At 36.7% G+C, this 20,987-nt stretch overlaps 5 protein-coding genes across 5 annotated transcripts; 4 read left to right on the top strand and 1 right to left on the bottom strand.

The window, feature by feature from the left end:
- The first annotated feature begins 56 nt into the window (after window positions 1-56).
- LOC17874835 (pentatricopeptide repeat-containing protein At5g50390, chloroplastic) lies at window positions 57-2,599 on the top strand. The gene is made up of 2 exons (XM_006281644.2): window positions 57-2,012; window positions 2,101-2,599. The coding sequence occupies exons 1-2, from the start codon at window positions 217-219 to the stop codon at window positions 2,429-2,431; spliced, it is 2,127 nt and encodes a 708-aa protein (XP_006281706.1). The 5' UTR covers window positions 57-216; the 3' UTR covers window positions 2,432-2,599.
- A 3,716-nt stretch (window positions 2,600-6,315) lies between these two features.
- On the top strand, window positions 6,316-8,881 carry LOC17875552 (exocyst complex component EXO70B1). Its single transcript, XM_023779045.1, has one exon. The coding sequence runs from the start codon at window positions 6,499-6,501 to the stop codon at window positions 8,554-8,556; it is 2,058 nt and encodes a 685-aa protein (XP_023634813.1). The 5' UTR covers window positions 6,316-6,498; the 3' UTR covers window positions 8,557-8,881.
- A 2,735-nt stretch (window positions 8,882-11,616) lies between these two features.
- Window positions 11,617-14,438, top strand: LOC17875860. The gene has a single exon (XM_006279770.2). The coding sequence runs from the start codon at window positions 11,669-11,671 to the stop codon at window positions 13,796-13,798; it is 2,130 nt and encodes a 709-aa protein (XP_006279832.1). The 5' UTR covers window positions 11,617-11,668; the 3' UTR covers window positions 13,799-14,438.
- LOC17875827 (cycloeucalenol cycloisomerase) lies at window positions 14,336-17,429 on the bottom strand. The gene is made up of 8 exons (XM_023779048.1): window positions 17,313-17,429; window positions 17,090-17,223; window positions 16,758-16,841; window positions 16,025-16,066; window positions 15,735-15,845; window positions 15,430-15,621; window positions 15,127-15,224; window positions 14,336-14,791 (listed from the first exon to the last, which is right to left on the bottom strand). The coding sequence occupies exons 1-8, from the start codon at window positions 17,320-17,322 to the stop codon at window positions 14,614-14,616; spliced, it is 849 nt and encodes a 282-aa protein (XP_023634816.1). The 5' UTR covers window positions 17,323-17,429; the 3' UTR covers window positions 14,336-14,613.
- A 1,526-nt stretch (window positions 17,430-18,955) lies between these two features.
- On the top strand, window positions 18,956-20,547 carry LOC17877276 (adenylate kinase 3). The gene is made up of 6 exons (XM_006280928.2): window positions 18,956-19,118; window positions 19,404-19,549; window positions 19,642-19,761; window positions 19,845-20,012; window positions 20,099-20,188; window positions 20,263-20,547. Exons 1-6 carry the CDS (start codon window positions 18,998-19,000, stop codon window positions 20,362-20,364), a joined length of 747 nt encoding a protein of 248 aa, XP_006280990.1. The 5' UTR covers window positions 18,956-18,997; the 3' UTR covers window positions 20,365-20,547.
- The last annotated feature ends 440 nt before the right edge of the window (window positions 20,548-20,987 follow it).

The raw sequence follows: 20,987 nt of genomic DNA, 5'->3' as shown, positions 1-20,987 counted from the left end.
TCACCAACTGCCATCAGCGGAGCTCCCAATGCTATGATGCTCTTCTCTCTATTTTAAAAAAAATCTCTGTTTTTTTTTTCTTCTTCTTCTTCTTCCTCAGACATTGCGTAGCATCAACAAAACAAATCCACGGAGCTGTCTCGGGTGATTCCGATCAGTATGGTCTGGATCCTCTGTTTTCTCCGATTCTCTAATTGACCCCATTGCCTTCCAATTATGGAGATTCCACTCGCGCGTTACCAGAGCATAAGGTTAGACGAAAGACGAGACTCGTATTACAATCCCAAGGTTTTCAATTTCCCGCCAAAGTTTCTCTTTTCTGGATACGATTTCTCGCTCCGGGGAAGAAGATGGAAGAACCCATTTGGGAGGATCACATGTTCTTCTGCAGTTCAAGGTCTGAAACCAAAACCAAAGCTGAAACCAGAGAAGATTAGAGTCGACGTTGAGGAATCGAAAGCTCAGGTTTTGGATGATACCCAGATCAGTAAATCTGGAGTGAGCATTTGTAGTCAGATTGAGAAGTTGGTTTTGTGTAATAGGTTCAGGGAAGCGTTTGAATTGTTCGAGATTTTGGAGATTCGAGGTAGTTTTAATGTTGCTGTTAGTACATATGATGCATTGGTTGAAGCTTGTATTCGTTTGAGATCGATACGGTGTGTTAAAAGGGTTTTTGGGTATATGATGAGCAATGGGTTTGAGCCTGAGCAGTACATGATGAACAGGATCTTGTTGATGCATGTGAAATGTGGGATGATTATAGATGCACGTAGGTTGTTTGATGAAATGCCTGAGAGGAACTTGATTTCTTATAACTCGATTATCTCTGGGTTTGTCAACTTTGGTAACTATGGAGAAGCTTTTGAGCTGTTTAAGATGATGTGGGAGGAGCTTTCTGATTGTGAGACTCATACGTTTGCGGTGATGCTTCGGGCGTCGTCTGGGTTAGGATCTATTTATGTGGGGAAACAGTTGCATGTTTGTGCATTGAAATTAGGAGTTGTTGATAACACCTTTGTTTCGTGTGGATTGATTGATATGTATAGCAAGTGCGGGGAGATTGAAGATGCTCGATTCGTTTTTGAGAGTATGCCTGAGAAATCTACAGTTGCTTGGAATAACATTATTGCAGGTTATGCGCTCCATGGTTACAGCGAGGAAGCTATGTGTTTGTTGTACGAGATGCGAGACTCAGGTGCATCTGTTGATCAGTTCACACTTTCCATAATGATAAGAATTTCTACAAGGCTTGCAAAAATTGAGCTTACTAAGCAGGCACACGCTAGTTTAATTCGAAATGGTTTTGAATCAGAAATTGTCGCGAACACGGCTCTTGTTGACTTCTATAGCAAATGGGGTAGAGTAGATACTGCTAGATATGTTTTTGATAAATTGCCGAGGAAAAATATAATCTCATGGAATGCTTTGATGGGTGGATATGCAAATCATGGTAGAGGAACCGATGCTGTTAAGTTGTTTGAGAAAATGATTGCTGCAAATGTCGCTCCAAATCATGTCACATTTCTTGCAGTTCTATCAGCTTGTTCCTATTCAGGTTTATCTGAACAAGGTTGGGAGATTTTTCTATCGATGAGTGAGGTTCATGGGATCAAACCAAGGGCAATGCACTATACCTGCATGATTGAGCTGTTGGGTAGAGATGGATTATTAGATGAAGCCATTGCTTTCATCAGAAGAGCTCCTTTGACACCAACTGTGAATATGTGGGCAGCACTCTTGAATGCCTGTAGGATGCAGGGAAACTTGGAGCTCGGAAGAGTGGTTGCTGAAAAACTCTACGGAATGGGGCCAGAGAAGCTCGGAAACTACGTTGTGCTGTATAACATGTACAACAGTATGGGAAAAACTGCTGAAGCTGAAGGAGTTTTAGAGACATTGGAGAGCAAAGGATTAAGCATGATGCCGGCTTGTACTTGGGTGGAGGTTGGAGATCAGACTCACAGTTTTCTTTCAGGAGACAAGTGTGATTCTTACGATGAGGCGGTGAAAAGGTAACTTCTATGATAATAGTAGAATCCTTTTTTGTCTTCCCTGTCTTTTATGTCACACACTCATTACCTTAAAAATGTAATGAAACAGGGAAATATACCAAAAAGTTGATGATCTAATGGAAGAAATTTACGAATATGGGTATTTAGCAGAGGAGAGAAATCTACTGCCAGACGTAGATGAGAAGGAAGAAGAACGAGTAGGAAGATACCACAGCGAGAAGCTTGCGATAGCATATGGATTGGTGAATACACCGGAATGGAACCCACTGCAGATTACGCAGAACCATAGGATATGCATAGATTGTCACAAGGTAGTTGAGTACATATCTTTGGTTACAGGAAGAGAGATGGTAGTGAGAGATGCGAGCCGGTTCCATCATTTCAAAGAAGGGAAGTGTTCTTGTGGAGGTTATTGGTGAATCACATAAAGTAGAATTAGACTCTCATTTTTTTTTTTTTTGTTATTTAAGTGTTCTTGTTTCTTTACGCCAAAAAGATATACAACAGGAAAAAATAGTGTGATCATTGTAACGTTCTCTGATTCATTTAGCATTATCAATACAATAAAAGTAGAATGTGTTTCACCACTCGGCTTCTCAATAACTTCTTGCAGTCTAGTCCCATTATAATAAAGCCCTTTGTCCTCTCTCTCACAGTACTGTTGTTGAAATAACAAGCTGCTCCTTAACTAGCTACTACTTCTCCCGCAGAGGCAGAGTTGCACAATGAGAAGTTTACGTGCGTGGTGAATCGTCAGTCCCTGTACTCAAAGATTTTTGGAGAAATATGTATACTCTGGTCGTCATCTCACCATCAATGCTGTTGTCATACTTACAGACATCACTCATGAAGTTCTTGAAGCACTCTCTTCCACTGGAATCAATCTTGAAGCAAATCTGGTTGCTTAACTTGCTACTTAATTTCCCACCAGAGTCATCAAGTGTAATTGAGGAGAAGGATACCTGCACTGAAACAGATGAATCTGCCAGCTGCTCTTTCTTAATATGCAATTATATTAGTGTCCTATATATAAGCTTTTGAAAGTTTTATTCAGCATCTCTATAGCATAACCATGCAGTTGAGGTAATTAGAATCCGATGGGCTTGTTGTTATACCAATGCGTATATTTACCATATTTCTAACTATTTGAAAGTACATCCTCTTATCACAAGTTCCCTTTTCTGATCACTTGTAGTTTTGTTTGCCTAAATATGACCCTATGTTATCTTTTTTTCCACTGGATGTGTATGCAGGCAGAGGTTGGACTTGGACTGGTTCCGTCCTGTGAACCCGATGAAGCAGAAGAAGAAGAAGAAGAAGAAGGCCTTTTAACATAGACATAGCATTTCGTATGGTGAAGAATGGTTATTTATAGTTCTAGCGGCAAATGTTGGGTTACCTACTTGTGCTTGTTTTCAAGGCTAATTGATTTGTATGTTTCAAATTTGGAAACTTTCTATGAGCCTTGAAAATAGATAAGTCTGTTTTTCATCTTTTTTTGTCGGCAAAGTTTCATTATATTGATAGCAAATTAGCAATACAAAGTTACATCGTTTTGGTACATACAATTACTAACACACATTTATAGGATCCATGAGAGACAGTACAAGAAACCCCTTTGCTTCCTTTGCCAAATGAAATAATGTATGATGATGTTAACAATTTCTATGATTCTTTTGTAGCATTGTTATCGAATAAACAGGTAAGAAACAAGTTTTGTTATCATTTTCTGCTTAATAATAATACAAAAGGACCAATGATCATGGAACCGTAAGGAAGAAGAAATATATACTTAGTGTATATAACTCCGTTTCACACTTCAACGAAATGTTTTAACAGATAAAAATATAAATTTGATTTTTTAGTCGGCTGTCCAGCTGTCCTAACTATTTTGTTTTAAAAATATATATATATATATATGACATTTACGATTATATAACAAGTTTTATACAAAGGTTGCATAATGCAATAGCTCATTATAGACTATTAACATACATTTGTTTATGTACAATAATCTTGTGAATTTTGCAAAATGAGTGCATCTAATTGAACTAAGAACTTAGTTAATCAATGTTTTTGGCCAAAATTTGTTTTAAAAAAAATAATAACAAACGAATGTATCCAAATATTGAATAATAATAACAACATGGAGATGTATATATAAAACTAATGTAAATATATATATATATATATACACAAATGACGTGAAAAATAAAATAACATTTGAGGAAATTATAAACTACAAGTAACAATTTTTTCTTTTATAAAAAAAAGATAATGGAATCGTTAAAAAGTGATGAGTGAGATGCTGTAAAAAAAAGAAAAAAAATAAAAATAAAACAAGAGGTAACCATCTGAGAAGAATGGAAAGACCATCTATACTCCAGAGAATCCTTAGGATGAATAAAGACTACTGATAAATAAATTATAGTGGTCTTTTGGTGAGTACATTTTGTACATCTTATTATTATATAAAGTTGGGTTTTCGAAGTTACTCATTAACAAAAACATGACACGTGTTAATTGAATTGATAAGATGCTGATACGTGTCAAATAATTAGTGATAATAGATTATAAAAATTAGTTTATATTTAAATGTTGTTGAATTTTAATTTATGTCTAAAGGTAATATGTCATAGTCCAATCTCATTGGCTAAAACAATGGGTGAATAAAAGAAAACTAAAAAAGTGACATTACTAACTTACAATAAGGATAACAAAGTCAATATAATTCGTAGTATAATGATTTCTAAAATATATACTTTTAAAATTTTTAGTTTTGTATACTTTCATAATTAATAAGGCTTATCTCAACGACACTATAACTCATTTTTTGGATTGACGTTAATTTGTAAAAATTTTACCATCAAATTTTGTAATAATTAATTAAGTTTAACAAATACAATAAATTGCAAAGTAAAAAATATGCAAGAATAATTTTTTTAAAAACTGGAAGTTAGGAAACAACATTTTTAGGATAATGGTATAATCATGTTTAGGGTATAATATCTAAATTAAGTTTTTGAAAAAATTTGGTAATAGTAATATTATGAAAAATGGTGAATAGCTCATAATTTTTTTGGTGATCGATAATTTAACATTACTAGATTTTTATAATGAATGTTTAATAACTATTTTTAAATACGTATGAAACATAAATAATTTTTTCAACAAAAAACAATTTACTAACTTAATTTTTTTTTGAATACTTTGGATATTACATTCTTACAATAAAACTTTAATTTTAATTTTTTTTTGAAAATAAATAACCCTAGACGGGCCCTAATCTATATTAAAAAATATGATATTCAATTAATATTGATTAATATTTTTGTTAATATTATGATTTTACAAATTTTAACACATGGAATATTTTTAATTCATACGTGAAAACATAAATTTTCATCCGTGTTTTTACGCGGGCCCTTATCTAGTTTTTTTTATATATATATATATATGCTAATATTTCTCTAACTTGTGTATTTTCATGTATTTTAAGTTTTTAAAATGTATTTATTTTGTGGAATAACAATATTTTGTAGGTTTATAAAATAATAATTAAAACAAAAACTTAAAAATATTAGTTTATCTTAGATATATGATCTGAAAGTATATAGAGTTATACTCTTATATATTGATAATCTCATCTAGCTTACATATTTATTTTCTGTCACATATTACTTGATTAATTCACAACTAGCAATAAATCAAATCGACAATACATTACCTAGCTCTTGTTTAATCTTTCATCATTTTCCCCAAGGCATAAAATTTCAAAAAATATGGATTTTAAAATTTTCAAACATTTCTTATTATATGTGATTTTGTTGACTAAAGATTTATAAAACTAGTTTTCTGTATGTAAGACTTTATGAAAAATAGAAACAAAACCCACACTTTGCAAAATAACTCAATTGTAATAGTCTAACATAAAACCCCCATAGTGAACAGTCCCAAAAAATCCTAAAACCGAACCGACCCAAATAGTCTAACTCTAAACTTGAAATAGTCTCATCCAAAACCACTCCAAATCACGATTTTTTTTTTTTTTTGTCACTCATCCAAATCACAATTAAAACGAAAAAATGACCTTTCAAGTTTCATCAGAAATGAAATCAACAAAAAAAAAAAAAAAAGAGTACTAAACCGGTCGGTTCCAAAAACATTCTCTAGTAATTCGTATGACCAGAGTAAACCGGTACCAAAAGAACCAAAATAAAAACATTTCGGTCAACGAAAACGTTTTGACTCTTTTAATTAGAAAGACCAAAAACAAAAAAAAATAACCTTTGTCTTCCATATCGCTGTCTTTGTTCCACTCAAACCCTAGGAAAAAAGAGAAGAAAAGTTTTACTCCATTTCTTCAATTCAATCGTCCCACAAGTTTTGATCCCTAAATCTCACAACACGATCCATGTCCTCTTCTTCTTGATTCAATCAATCCCTCCTCTCAATTTTGTTTTCTCCTTTTTCAATTTCTATAATTATGGCCGCAACAACAACCACGGCGGCGAGTATCAACGCCGGAGCCGGAGGCGGTAGTGGTGGTGGTGGAGGTGAAGACCGTGTTCTCGCTACGGCGCAACAGATCATGAAAAGCCTCAACACACCTAAAGAGGTTCGTGAAGATATGTTACTTATCTTCTCCAGCTTTGATAACCGTTTATCGAATATCAAAACTGCGATGACGAACCAGGAGGAGGATCAAAACGACGCTCTTGTGGCGCGTTTAGAAGCTGCGGAATCTGTTATTCATCGTTGGGACGGCGGTAACGATTCTTCTCGTCACTCTTCTTCGTCTTCCGGTAACTATCGTTCCTCTTCGTTTTCTCTTTCGTTCGATGAATCTCCTGAGGAAGCTACGGAGTTTCTCTCAGCTGTTGATGAGGTTATCTCTTTGCTTGAGGATCTTTCTTCGGAGAATAAGCCTGATATGGTGGATAGAGCTGATAGTGCTTTGCAGATGGCTATGTCTCACCTGGAAGATGAATTTAGGCGGATTTTGGTTCGTAACACTGTTCCTTTAGATGCGGAACGGCTCTATGGCTCGATGCGTCGTGTTTCTCTGTCGTTTGCTGATGGTGATGTGGCTGAGGATTTTGAGAATTTTGGATTGGTTGCTGATGGAGATGGTAGTGGGAGTAGGAGGAGGTTGTTTCATGAGAGGGGAGGGAGTATTGGGTGTGATCTTTGGGTTGATTTGATTAATCCGACTGCTGTTGAAGATTTGAAGGAGATTGCAGAACGGATGATTCGTGCTGGTTATGAGAAGGAGTGTGTTCAAGTTTATAGCACGGTGAGGCGTGATGCTTTGGATGAATGTTTGATGATTCTCGGTGTTGAGAAGCTGAGTATAGAAGAAGTTCAGAAGATTGATTGGAAGTCTATGGATGAGAAGATGAAGAAGTGGATTCAAGCTGTGAAGATCACTGTTAGGGTTCTTCTGGCTGGTGAGAAGAAGATATGCGATGAGATCTTTAGCGGTTCGGAGTCGAGTAAAGAGGTCTGCTTTAACGAGACAACTAAAAGTTGTGTGATGCAGTTGTTGAATTTTGGAGAGGCTGTGGCGATTGGTAGAAGATCATCGGAGAAGCTGTTTAGGATTCTGGATATGTATGATGCATTGGCTAATGTGTTGCAGACCTTAGAGGTGATGGTCACTGACTGTTTTGTCTGTAACGAGACCAAGGGGGTCTTGGAAGCATTGGGTGATGCTGCGAGGGGGACTTTTGTTGAGTTTGAGAATAATGTTCAGAATGAGACATCAAAGAGACCGACGACAAATGGTGAGGTTCATCCAATGATACGTTATGTGATGAACTACATGAAATTGATTGTGGATTATGCGGTTACCCTAAATTCGCTTCTGGAGAATGATGAATTAGATCACTTATCTGGGGATGATAGTGCAGAAGAGATGTCTCCTCTTGCGAAACGAGTATTGAGGTTGATTACGTCCTTAGAGTCAAATCTGGAAGAGAAGTCAAAGTTGTATGAAGATGGTGGGCTGCAATATGTGTTCATGATGAACAACATTTACTATATAGTTCAGAAGGTGAAGGATTCTGAGCTTGGTAAACTCTTGGGCGATGATTGGGTTAGAAAGCGAAGAGGGCAGATACGTCAATATGCTACTGGTTACCTCAGGGCTTCCTGGAGCAGGGTGCTATCTGCTTTGAGAGACGAAAATATGGGTGGAAGCTCAAGTGGCAGCCCGAGTTATGGACAAAGAAGCAACAATTCCTCCAAGATGGCATTAAAGGAAAGATTCAGAGGTTTTAATGCCAGTTTTGAAGAGTTATACAGACTTCAAACAGCTTGGAAGGTCCCGGATCCTCAACTTCGTGAAGAACTGAGGATATCTATATCAGAGAAAGTAATTCCGGCTTACCGGGCTTTCTTCGGAAGGAATAAGGGTCAACTAGAAGGTGGTAGGCATGCTGGAAAGTACATAAAATACACACCAGATGACCTGGAGAGTTACTTACCAGACCTATTTGAAGGAACTCAATTGGTTATTCACCACCCAAAAAGGAAAAGTTAAGTTCTTTTGCAGGAAGATGACGAAGACTCTCTTGCTGGAAGGACAGTCTTGTTTGTTTGAAAGATGACAGTGGCCAGGTAATTTATAAGTCAGGGGTTTAAGTTACATATGTGAAAGTCGGACTTACACCCTTTTATAGACTGTGTCAAAATTCTTATGTACATGTCTTAATACTTATCATGTTATGACCATGGGTTTTATATAATGACTATGCTCTTGTTACAAATGGTCTGTGCTATGTTGGTTTGTCACAGTTGGTTTTGAGATTATAGAGCAAACTGTTGTTAGATAGTTGATTGATAATACTACTACTTTCTTGTTGTTACTCGAGTGTCTGTACTTTGCTACTTAGATTTGATAGTAAAGTGTGTTTGTTGCATACAAACGAGATTAGAGAATTTCAGTTATTAATAATGGCGACTATGTGTGGCCTAGTGTGGGAAGTGTAACATGGATGTATTTGTATAAACCAAGTAGATTCGCCGGGTGGGGGCAATGACTTGAATGTTATGTCTATGTATCTCTTGCGGCAAACTCTTTTTAGACTTGAATGTTATGTCGTGTGGGTTTGCACTAGTGGTTGATTGTTGTGTTTCATTGTCATCAATATCATGACCGATTGAAAATTAAGGACCGACGCCATTCTGATTGACCCCTTTTTGCGCGATTTTTACAAATTATTGGAAAACTTTAAAAAGGTTGAGTAGCACTCTTCATGTAGAAGTTGAAGTCATTGATACTATGGTTGAATCCTCTTGTGGCTCTCTGTGTTGTATTTCAACATGGAGCAACTAGCTTCAGAGAAGCGAGGCTTTATCGAACTCTCTGAAATTTTCCCCTCCCAATGTGTAAAGAAGACTTGTGAAATTTGTTATATAGGTGTCATCGTCATTCTCACGAAAAAGGGTCTCTCGTCATTTTCTTAGTTTTGAAATTTTTTGAGAACAAATCTGGCTTATTCTCTCAATGCTTTGTTGTTTTGATTATAGTCTTTAACTCTTGAAGCATTTGGTCTCAACACTTATGGGGCTTCTAGCCTTCTGAAGAAGGTGCTATGGACCGACCAATTTGCCTCTTGAATTGGTTTGGTTATATCTCGGGTATTGATTGTTGATCGACGTGGAATTAAAATCATATGGTACATTGTACACTACACAATAATAGTTCATTATATAAATTTCTGAGTACAATAGAATCTCATGAAAAAGGTACCTTCATTACATAACCACCTTATTAAATCTCGACCTTTTTAACCCTCTAACACTCATCTTATTTCTTCCACTGTATTTTGTTTTTGAGAATTTAATACATCACAACTTATGTACGTAGTATCTATTATATTGTTTAAACATTTATTTTTGGTAGATAATGTTGTTTAAACATTAATTATAGTGTTTATTGCTCCATTTGTGAATTCTAATTAATCTAATTTTCAGATTTTTCACATGTATTAAAAAGAATTCACTAAAAGTTTATTATAGATGCACAGTTTTTTTATAATAATTTTCTATAACTCTCAACCGATAATAGTTAGTTATTTTTCTTGAAAATTTTGAATTCATCATCAACAACTATTAAAAAGTGCCTTGATAACTTAAGAAATTGACCGCTATACAAAAGTGTTGTCGAATCGATAGAGATCAGGAATGACCGACTATGTTGTCGACATGAGTGATCGAGTAGATGTAATCGATGATCGAGTGTGCAACGAGAATCATGATAGAGATCAAATTATGTTGGTGGTTTGTGAAGAATGGCATCGAGAATCGATGGATACCTACTATCGAGTATAATCTACGATGGGCTCGGTGTAAGAGTTCATGTGTTCATATCAACGAGAGATCCTGGGAGAGAGCGATTGTTATTGTGAGGTATTGGGATAGGTCGATGGTTATCGGCATAATAATCAAGATGGTACGTCAGTTATTGAATATCGATAGCATGTATTGATAGACGATGTAGACTAGGGATGTTATCGTCCGGATAGTCTAATTTAAAAATAAAAGTATTAGATAAAAAGTAAAAATAAAAATAGGTAGCAATATTTCCGCGATGTAGCGCGGGTAGTTATCTAGCGAAAACTAATTAAGAAAAAAATCTTTCTTTAAATGAAAAGGATTCACATTTATCACATAAGGATTTATTTTTCTTTGACCTTTTTTTAGTCTTAATATCATTAATTTTTATCACATTTAAAAAAAACCTCAAAAGAGTAACAAAATCCAAAACAATACTCTGACTACCATTTAAATACAATAGTCTTTGTTCAAAGTGATAATAGTATACCTAAATATAAATATTTAGTACAGTCAATAAATGTTAAAAATAATTTGAAGTTGACTAAGTACATTTGTGAATTAAGGTAAATGCATTATTGGTAAATAGTACCAATAAAAACTCATATATATATAGGTATCAACCATTTCATTCTATGGTTTTGAGGTTTTAATATTCCTAAGTAATCTGATCAAAGAAGAAGGGTACGAAACCAAAGCAAATCACTAACGAGTCTGAAGCTGTTCTTACTCATTCTCAATTCAGAGGTATCATTTAATTATCTCCATTATACATTTATACGTACCGTTGCATTTATCATTCTTCGTTTTCGTTTGTTCATATTTTTGCTATAAATTCATATATATCTCTTTGCATGGTTCGGTGTGGACTTTGATTCGTATTAACAAATTGAGTTGGCTATTTGGTTGTGACTTCGATTTTGATTTCGACTTTTCTTGTTTTATACTCTTCTCCATCGTGTTTATCAATTGGTTTACGTGATTCAGTCTCTTTTTTTTTGCTATGTTCTGTGAATTCATTTGAGTTTTTGATGTTTGGTTGGTCGATGCTTTGGTTAGAAGAAAAGAGATTAGCCATGTTTTGTTTGACTGATGGTATAAAGCATTTTCTGAATAGTAACTTTGTTTGATTCATGGTGTTTAGGTTTTGATAGATTTCTTACGTTTTGTTAGATTCCATTTTAGTTTCTTGGGGAAGAAGCTTTCCCACTTTCTACTTTCTACTTTCAGCACTATTCAAGACATATTTGCTCTGTTTCAATTTTTGATCTATCTCTATATTTTGAAGGATCTCGTGGCACTACCTTGAAGAAGAAATGTTGCAAGTGGACAGAAGAATAGCTGAAAACATCCGAGAAGAAGCAAGAAGAGCGAAAGCTATCGCGGTGGAGAAGTATAGAACGGGTGATTTCTATGGAGCCAAAGAATTTGCTGTCAAGGCACAAAAGCTGAACCCTGCACTCTGCGGTCTTCTCCGTCTCAATGCAGTTCTTGATGTGCGCATGGGTTTCGCGCACAAAATCAACAATGAAATTGATTGGTATGCTGTTTTATCGGTCAATCCAACCGCGGATCTTGGAACAATTCTAGAGCGTTACAAGAAACTATCTCTGGACATTATCCTTGATAGTGACGACTCTGTTGGCAGCATTGATGAAGCCAACATGTTACTGGCTGAGTCATGGAGAAATCTGTGCAATGAAGGAAGGAAGCAGCTCTATGACAGGAGACGTCAAGAACAGCTACGACTACAGAACCTGAGAAGAGTCTCGGAGGGGTTTCCTGATTACTTGGGTACTAATTCATTTCCATCAAATGGTGTCAGCTTCTGGACATGTTGCCGTTCTTGTACCATGAAGTATGAGTATCCAAATAGGTGCAAAGATCGCAGTGTTATGTGTATTTATTGTCGCAAGCCGTTTATCGCTTTCCCGTGTCAGACTCCATTGGTAAATCGTGTTGTTCCATGGGGTTCCGCGAATCAGCAGCTCATGAGTGCTAGGGAAAGAGCGAGTCAGGTTTCGAGCTTGACTTATAATCCAATGGTTCTGTCATCAGTGCCGCCTCATCCTGTCTTGACATCTCAAAGAACCTTTGGTCCAGTAAACAGGTTTAGTCAAGAAAGAGTTGAAGTTAAGGTTGAACCAATGGTTGAACAACCTCCATGGAGAGTTTCTGGTCCTGTAAACCCATTAAGGAGAGTTAGTGGAGGAGAAAACAAACGAAGGGGACCTCCGTTAACAAATCCGTATCATGTTCCTCAGTTAAGAAGAATCAGTGAAGACGCAGGGATCAGACGTGATAGATTTGAGCCTACTCCAAGTATGGTTGAAAGTGCTTTGATTGAAACGGGTAAGAGTATTGTCCAACAGGGTCTTGAAAGGTTGCTTTCTGGTTCTCAAGAAAACAATGTTGGGTCTGGTGCTGCAGCAACAAACGTACCTCAAGGCTCGATGAACGCTAATGATGTGGTTAAGGAGGAGGAACCTGATTCATTGGATGTGATTATTCCAGATACTGATTTCTACGACTTTGACAAGGACCGGGTTGAAGCTTCGTTTGGAGAAGAAGACCAGGTATGGGCTGTATATGATGATATCGGGATGCCCCGGTTTTATGCACTGGTTCATGGTGTTGTCTCTCAAGAACCGTTCAAGCTGTGTTTTTCTTGGCTGTATAGCAAGAAAAATGAGGAACTGGGTCCAATGAAGTGGATTGAATCGGGGTTTTACAAGACGAGCGGACACTTCTCAATCGGGAAGGCTAGCAGTTGTGAGTCTTTCGACTCTTTCTCCCATAAAGTCAAGTGGGCAAAAGATGCCAAAGGGTTTGTGCACATCTATCCGAAGAAAGGCGATGTTTGGGCTCTGTATACAAACTGGTCACCATCTTGGAACAGTTCAACTCCTGAAGAAGTTGTGGACAAGTATGAAATTGTTGAAGTGATTCAAGATTTCGATGAAGAAGGAGGTGTGACGGTTGTGCCGCTTGTTAAAGTCCCAGGATTCGTAGCTGTGTTTCGTCGCCATCCAAACCAGAGGACATTCCCAAGGTATGAGCTGTTTAGGTTCTCGCATCAGGTGGCTTCTCATTTTCTTACAAATCAAGATGGTGAGAATGCTCCTGAAGGTTGCTTGGAGCTTGATCCAGCACATTTGTCACCAGAGCTTCTCAAGGTTGTCACTAAGGAGGAGATGAAAGAATTGGAGAATTTGGCTATCAAGAATCCAAAGGAGGAGGCTGACGATGAAGTAGTGCAAACTATGAACAATGTTGGAATTGATGATGAAGCAGAGAAGCTTGGAATGATGATAAAAATGGAGACTGTGGACAAGAAACCGAAGGAGGAAGTTGATGATGTTCCAGAGATTTCGAGCAATGTTGCAGTTGATGATGAAGCAAAGGTGAAGCTTGAAATGGAAAGTGGCAAAGAGAAGAAGGAGTAGAAGATGGTAGAGATCAGATTTCTCAAGAAACCCTGTTTTGTTTCTGTTTTCTTTCTAGACTTTTTTTTCATACAAACTACAGTGAATCTGAGTTAGTATCAGTGTGATGCTAATTCAGTGACTTTTCTCTTTACTTTATGTTTTTATATTTGAAAGTTGTAGACTGCTCCTATACTAGGATCGTTAATTGTTTATTTTGAAACAGGGTTATCTGATTGGAATGAGACTTTGATCTTTAGATTATATATCATTTTAAGACTCTTATCTCCATATCTCTCAAAGTTTTCATGTGATATGCATTGAGTCTTTGGAGATTAAAGATTATGAAAATCGAGAGCAGTCTTGTTCTTTCTCCCATTATTATACTAAGACCGGTCTACTGAAGCAGAGAGAACGTGTACCTGTTTGAAGAATCATGGATGCTTCAGATACGTAAAGAGATTAATGTTCTGATCGTGTTGCAGGTATGTACCAGCATCCCATTTGAGTTACTGACCATAAGGGCACTTCAAGGATGGAACAAACGCTAGGGAGAAGTAAGATATCACTTAAATGATAATTCCGCAACAAAGAAAGTTCCATTCTGTTCTGTAAATGATAATCTTCAAAGATTTCATTGACAAGTTCATAAGGAGAAACAGAAAAATAAAAACAAAGCAGCAGTCATCTGGGAGAAGAAAAACCTCAGAAACATGCCCAAAATCACATTTAACTGTTTCTTGATTCTGTGAAGTGTTCACGGACACTCTTGCGCAGGTTTCTCTTTCAGCCCAATGCTATCTCTGAATTGGTGGAAGCAGCCGATCTTTCAATTTTCAGCTGGAGAACCAAGGTAATCCAGACTCTAGGCATTTTTGTGCTTCTGGTAAGGGAACTATAGGTCCCAAGAAGAGACGCCATAGATCAAGAATGATTGTTACCAACATAGCAGCACCCAAAGCATCAACAGCCACTCGGGATAAATCCCATTCGTTACTTGATTTCTCATCCATCCTGCAAACCCCCACCAATTAATGCATAAGAAAACAGAAAGACATTTAAGTAGTAAGAAATATGACAAAATTAAGGAGACATATGACATATCACAGAGTTGGCACAATGGTTCTAAGAACTTCTCAAGGCACTTGAGAAAGATCTGGAGGGTCATTCTCCATATATAAATGTCTCTATATCCTATTTTTTAATACCCTATATATAACGCAATCAGTTATCGCTTTCCTCAGTTGTGATATGCAACAGTCATGATGGTAAAACGATTCACCGTTTCTACGAGATGTTGATCAGGAAACTCGAAATTCAGAAAACTATGGCTTGAGGCTGTTCTTTACCTGAAGAACATTGGAAAGCTCACAAGGAAGTAAATGGCATAGAACAAACATCCAACTCTGTACATGGCACTTCGGTCCACGAACTCGTAGTAAGGAAACTGCACACGTTGAAAACAAACAAAACATATGAACGGTTTTTGTGAAGTTTTTGTTTCCAAACAAGATTTTAGAATGATTAAGTAGATAAACATAGCCCTTAAGCAGATTACATAAGAAGATTATACTATTGATAAAGCACAAAGTAAGATGCCTTCTGAAACTTTTTATAGGAACTATCATAGAAATGAAGAAATCACAACATACATTTGCAATGGCAATAGTCTCCAAGTATGCAATGAAATAAGAAAGCGCCAGTATCCATCCAGCCTCAAAACACCATTTCAGAGAATCTGGTAAGTCAGCAATGGAATGTCGTAGCCTTCGAAGAGTAATGTTCGATGCAACGTGGTAAAAGAGGAAGCAAACATGTGTTAAGAAGAATGTTGTGTGAGGGACCTGTTCAACACAGAAAAGAAATAACCAAAAACCTGCCATGATCCCATAGAAACAAGAAAAATACTCAACAGAACACAGCTACCGAAGTTATCCACTGAATTTGTTGTGCTTACATTATTCATTTTCCATGATGGAAACGTATACGACGCTCCAAGAACTTTAAAGAAGTAGTGTGTCCAAAAGTAGTTTCCCACATAGCTGAAAATAATTATCCAGAGATTTGCCTGTAGTAGAATTAATTACCAATCAGTACAACTATGGATGAGAATCATGAGAATGAATGCTCTGACCACTAACCTCAATGAAATTAAAATCAAAAAGTATCTCAGACTTTTAAATCCACAAAGAGTTGAAACTAAATCTGGGAAGCAAAAATTCATGGACAGAGGAAGAAAGAGCTTGCCTTAACCCAATAGCGGTCCTTCCAGCATAAACTTCTGTCAGCCTAAAAAAAAAAAATGCATTTTTATTTTGAGTGAAAAGAACAGAGGTATCCTTTCCATTGGACGCAAGTAGATATGTAAGGCCATAGACAAAGAAGTAAAGCACCAACATGTAAAGGTCACAGTGAAAGCAGAATTATCAACAAGTAATAAAGTCAACACATCTTTGATATAGCCAAATAATATATAAAATCACATTACAACAGGTATAGCAGCATTTTGTAGAAGACAGTACAATACACAGTTTCAATATCTTCCATCTACGACTGTTAAAGTAGCAATTACTAATCCAAGTTAGTATGTACTATTAAGATAAGATGGTGACAACGAAAGAATGAACGAATTCAGAGTGTTGAAGTATACGATAGACTTTTGCATTCAATCGGCCATAGATAAACAAGTAAAAAGCACCAACAAAAATGTAGCCCTCAGTAAAAGCAAAGTTCACAAGAAGTAACAAAGTCAACACAGCTTATTATCTCACTGGAACAGGTCTAGCTGCATATTTATTCAAGTAAGTACAATAACACTGTTTCGATATCTTCAACCTTTACTGTTAAAAGTAGCATCAAAACACAAGTCCAAGGTGAAATGCACAATAGAGATGAAGAAACACTAAAACCACTGCATATCCGCGATAACAAGAAAAGATAAACAGAGAATGAATGAATGAGTGTAAAAAAGTAGAGAAACCTTTCCAACGAGTAACATGGGTATGATGAAAGCAGGAACAGCTGAAACCAAGCCCAGAAGCAGATACTCCAACTCCGTAAATGTCTACAAGTTGTTCAAAAGCCACTTCTTTAGCACTCTTCAAGTATATATATATATCTAAAATCCCACTTTGAGAGAACTTCGAAACCAATCAAATCGTCAGATCCCTAAAACACTAAAAACTTACAAATTCTTGATCTAATTTCACTAGAAAGCTGAAGTCAAGTATAGTATAACTGGAGCCAAACAAGCCTAACTCTGCTCATTTGATAAATCGTATAAAATTAGGAAGAGAGAGATAGAGGAGAGACCTCGTAAAGCTTGTAAGGAACAACGATCCCAAGAGAAAGAGTGAGCCAGAAAGGAGTGTAGAAGAGGAAGAAGAGCTCTCCCCATCTCTTACTCGGATTCGGTGCCAGCCACAAACTCGCCGGAGATGAACCTCCTATATATCAATCATCCGCCACAAAAACTAAATCATGGGAAAGGTGACCGGAGATTTGAATCAGAAGAGATCGGAGTGAGCTTATTTACCTGCTGACATGATCGATCGATCCGCCGGAGAATCTGAGAGAAGGTTTGGGTTTGACTTGAGAGAGTGAGAGAGAGAGAGAAGGGGAGGTACGGGCGACCAAATATCCCAGCTGACGTGGCAGCTGCACGCTTTGTGATTTTTGACGAGAAAACTAGATCCGTTCCTTTTACTACTACTATACCGTTAATTTTATGACATCATCATTGCCTTTACGAATCTCTCTTTCATAAAAATAAGCCAATGCATTTTCTTTTTTTCTTAAACACTGTTAAATGAAAAGGTGATGGTTTTAATTTGTAGATTTTTCTTCTCCTTTATTACAGTTTACATCTCATATTCTCATTAATAAAAAAAAAAAAATGATTATATACAGTAAGAAAAGTTGAAAGTGATATCCTCAAAATTTTGAAAGTAAGTTTCTTGCTTTGTAGCTATTTGGGATGTTCTATATGGTAATGGAAATGTTGTGCGTGGTAGCTACTGATTCAGAGGGCTTCGTGGGAAACTCAAGAAAGTTTTTCTAGCCTACAGTGGAGGTTTTAACACTTCTGTCATTGTGCTGATGGCTAAAGTATGTTTTTTGTTTTGTTTCTTGAGGTCTAACATTACTGCTATAGTTTGTCTAGAATGTATTAGTCAAGTAGTAAAGATAAAGATCTAAAACCATGTATATCCGTAGCTAGTTACGATGTGGATTAGCCATTTTAGATGCTTTGAAGGGGTGATTTTTGTTTCATGATGTTTATATAACCGTTAACATGTGTCGGCTTACATGGACTCTTTGCATTTTCCATGTTTTTTGAGAGAATTATGGCTGTGAAGTTGTGTGCTTTACTGCAGATGTTGGTCAGGTACATCACAAACTAGTGTTCCAATTATTTGACTCTTGAAAACATGTTTTTTTGGCTCTTACGTTTGTATTGCAGTACAGTATCTTCTTCACTTGTCCTAAATGTTTAATCTGCAGGGCTTAAAAGAGTTGGAGGGTTTAGAACAAAAGGCCAAGGCCAGTGGTGCTTCTCAGTTGGTTGTTAAGAATCTAACGGAAGAGTTTGTGTAAGATTACATAATCCCTTTGTCTTAGAGCTGGCCTGGCGCCATCTATGAGCGAAAATACTCGCTTGGTACCTCAATGGCGCGTCCTGTCATCGCTGAAGGTAACATTTTTGGATAAATTTCCCCGGGGATGATGGAACCACGTAGTTAAGTCTCCTAGAGGAGATCCATTAGCTTCTTATATTGGTTTTAATGTTTAATCAGGTTCGCTTTGAACTCACCTTTCCTCACTAAACCCGGAACTCAAAGTTGTGGAACCATGGAGAGAATGGGAAATCTAAGGCAGAGAAGATGGTATTGAGTATGCAAAGAAGCATAATGTTTCATGTTCCCGTGACAAAGAAATCCAAATATTTTGTCTTGTTAATGTTTAAATATTTGATTTATGTAATTATGAAATATGTGCAAAGACTCGTTTTCGAAGGTGGGTGTGTCACCAACCCCAGAGGGTTGTTCGAGGGGCAGGGACTTGACTTGTAGTTGTTGGAACAGTGAAGGGTAATATCGTAAATATGTGAGAGACGACATTGGAAGCATCGAATCTAAGCTACACGCACTTCAAAAAGAGAACCCACCAGACCAAATCTAAATTCTCTCTGTAAGAGACGAAACGAACGAACGAGCGAACATGGCGTCGAGCAGTGCGGCTTCTGTAGATATGGAAGACATTCAGACCGTTGATCTCATGTCTGAGCTTCTTCGCCGTATGAAATGTGCTTCTAAGCCTGACAAACGTCTCGTCTTCATCGGTAAAATTGATCTCTTTGTTACCCTCTGAAATTTTCACTCAATTGTGTGATTTCTCTGTGAATTGTGTTGTGAAAGTTTCGATTTTTATCTGTTTTAGTCTTTAAAAATTGTATTTTTGCTGCTATCCCTAAGTCTTTATCTGATGATCATAGTGAAGGGGTTGATGTTTTTTAGCTCAGATTCTTGTTTAACCCTAAGATAGATGTCCTCATAGTTGAACAAAGAATGTGAATTACCGGGTTTCATGTTTGTGCTCTAAGCTTATCTATGGTTTGCATCGGCAGGTCCACCTGGTTCAGGAAAAGGTACACAGTCTCCTGTCATAAAGGATGAGTTTTGCTTGTGCCATTTGTCTACCGGTGACATGCTTCGAGCTGCTGTTGCTGCTAAGTCTCCTCTTGGTGTTAAGGCCAAGGAGGCAATGGACAAGGTAACAGAAAAACACAGACTTGGTTTGTTTTCTATTAAGCTTTCATGTTATTGGTGTTAGTTTTGAATCAGAACTTTTTTTTTTTTCTCCAGGGAGAGCTTGTTTCTGATGACTTAGTTGTTGGTATCATGGATGAAGCAATGAACAAACCCAAATGTCAGAAAGGTTTTATTCTTGATGGGTTCCCTAGGACCGTGACCCAAGCTGAGAAGGTTTCTGATTCGTTTCTGTGCTCGGTTGTTTGTTTTGTATCTGCTCTTGTAAATGTTCTGACCTTGTTTTATAAATCCTGTAGCTTGATGAGATGCTTAATAGAAGGGGAGCTCAGATAGATAAGGTGCTTAATTTTGCGATTGATGATTCTGTTCTGGAAGAAAGAATTACTGGAAGGTGGATTCACCCTTCAAGTGGAAGGAGCTATCATACCAAATTCGCACCTCCCAAAGTTCCCGGAGTCGATGATGTAAGGAAAACCAACTCATTCCCAATATTTGACTAGCAAATCGGAGCTTTGACGATTGATTTATGTATCAACTTGAATGTTTTTAGGTGACTGGAGAGCCATTGATTCAACGTAAAGATGACAATGCGGATGTTCTAAGATCAAGGCTTGATGCATTCCACAAGCAGACACAACCGGTAAGTTTCATAAAGCATTCGAGCTTGAGTGAAGAGTATTGGAGATTTGATCGTTGTTGTTGTGGTTGTTGCAGGTAATAGACTACTACGCTAAGAAAGGTAATCTTGTGAACATACCAGCAGAGAAGGCCCCAGAAGAAGTTACCAAAGTGGTGAAGAAGGTTGTGTCTACATGAAATTAAAAGGAGTTTGAGATCTCTCTTTTCTTCTTTCTTGTCTTAAAAATAACTCTCCTGAGGTTTTTGTTCCCCAACCGGAATGTCTTTTGTCTTAAGAGCAACGTTTGCTGCAGTTTTGTGCAGTGTTTCACTAAGGTTTATTGGCCATGTCAGGTGAATAAAGAGAAAAAATAATCAAAATGACAGAAAAAAATGGTGGAACATTGAAATTTGAAAACATTAGAATCTGATATGGTATGAGTACTAAAATTTTGAAGTTATTCTCCTAAAAACCTAGTAGCACAGAATCTATGATGCTGCCTCACAACTATACATAGTTGCTGTTTTTATTTTTCTAAGGTTCACCAAGTTTTTTTTAAGACAGTTTAGTAATTTTGCTTTCAATTTTAGGCATAATTATGTTGAATTACAATTAAACTAACTTTGAATCTTGTTATATGAACAGATTTGAAACTGTTTAGAGATTCATTTATAATAAATAAACTGTTTAAAGATTCATTTGTGAAACACCACACAAATTAAACCAACTGAAAATTTATAGATTCATTTATAATAAACTGTTTTAGTATGACAGTTCAAATGATATGAAGTGGTATTATAAGGTTTGAGAATCTCAAAGT

The sequence above is a fragment of the Capsella rubella genome, unplaced genomic scaffold (genome assembly GCF_000375325.1).
Source record: "Capsella rubella cultivar Monte Gargano unplaced genomic scaffold, Caprub1_0 scaffold_8, whole genome shotgun sequence".
Taxonomy (NCBI): domain Eukaryota; kingdom Viridiplantae; phylum Streptophyta; class Magnoliopsida; order Brassicales; family Brassicaceae; genus Capsella; species Capsella rubella.
This window is presented reverse-complemented; position numbering and strand designations above follow the sequence as displayed.

Coding starts and splice junctions, on each gene's coding strand:
- LOC17874835 (XM_006281644.2), top strand. CDS start 217: ATGGAGATTCCACTCGCGCGTTACCAGAGCATAAGGTTAGACGAAAGA. Junction 2,013..2,100: donor TACGATGAGGCGGTGAAAAG/GTAACTTCTATG, acceptor GTAATGAAACAG/GGAAATATACCAAAAAGTTG.
- LOC17875552 (XM_023779045.1), top strand. CDS start 6,499: ATGGCCGCAACAACAACCACGGCGGCGAGTATCAACGCCGGAGCCGGA.
- LOC17875860 (XM_006279770.2), top strand. CDS start 11,669: ATGTTGCAAGTGGACAGAAGAATAGCTGAAAACATCCGAGAAGAAGCA.
- LOC17875827 (XM_023779048.1), bottom strand. Junction 15,846..16,024: donor AGGACCGCTATTGGGTTAAG/GCAAGCTCTTTC, acceptor ATTCTACTACAG/GCAAATCTCTGGATAATTAT. Junction 15,622..15,734: donor CATCATGGAAAATGAATAAT/GTAAGCACAACA, acceptor TGTGTTGAACAG/GTCCCTCACACAACATTCTT.
- LOC17877276 (XM_006280928.2), top strand. CDS start 18,998: ATGGCGTCGAGCAGTGCGGCTTCTGTAGATATGGAAGACATTCAGACC. Junction 19,550..19,641: donor CCAAGGAGGCAATGGACAAG/GTAACAGAAAAA, acceptor TTTTTTCTCCAG/GGAGAGCTTGTTTCTGATGA. Junction 19,762..19,844: donor CCGTGACCCAAGCTGAGAAG/GTTTCTGATTCG, acceptor TAAATCCTGTAG/CTTGATGAGATGCTTAATAG.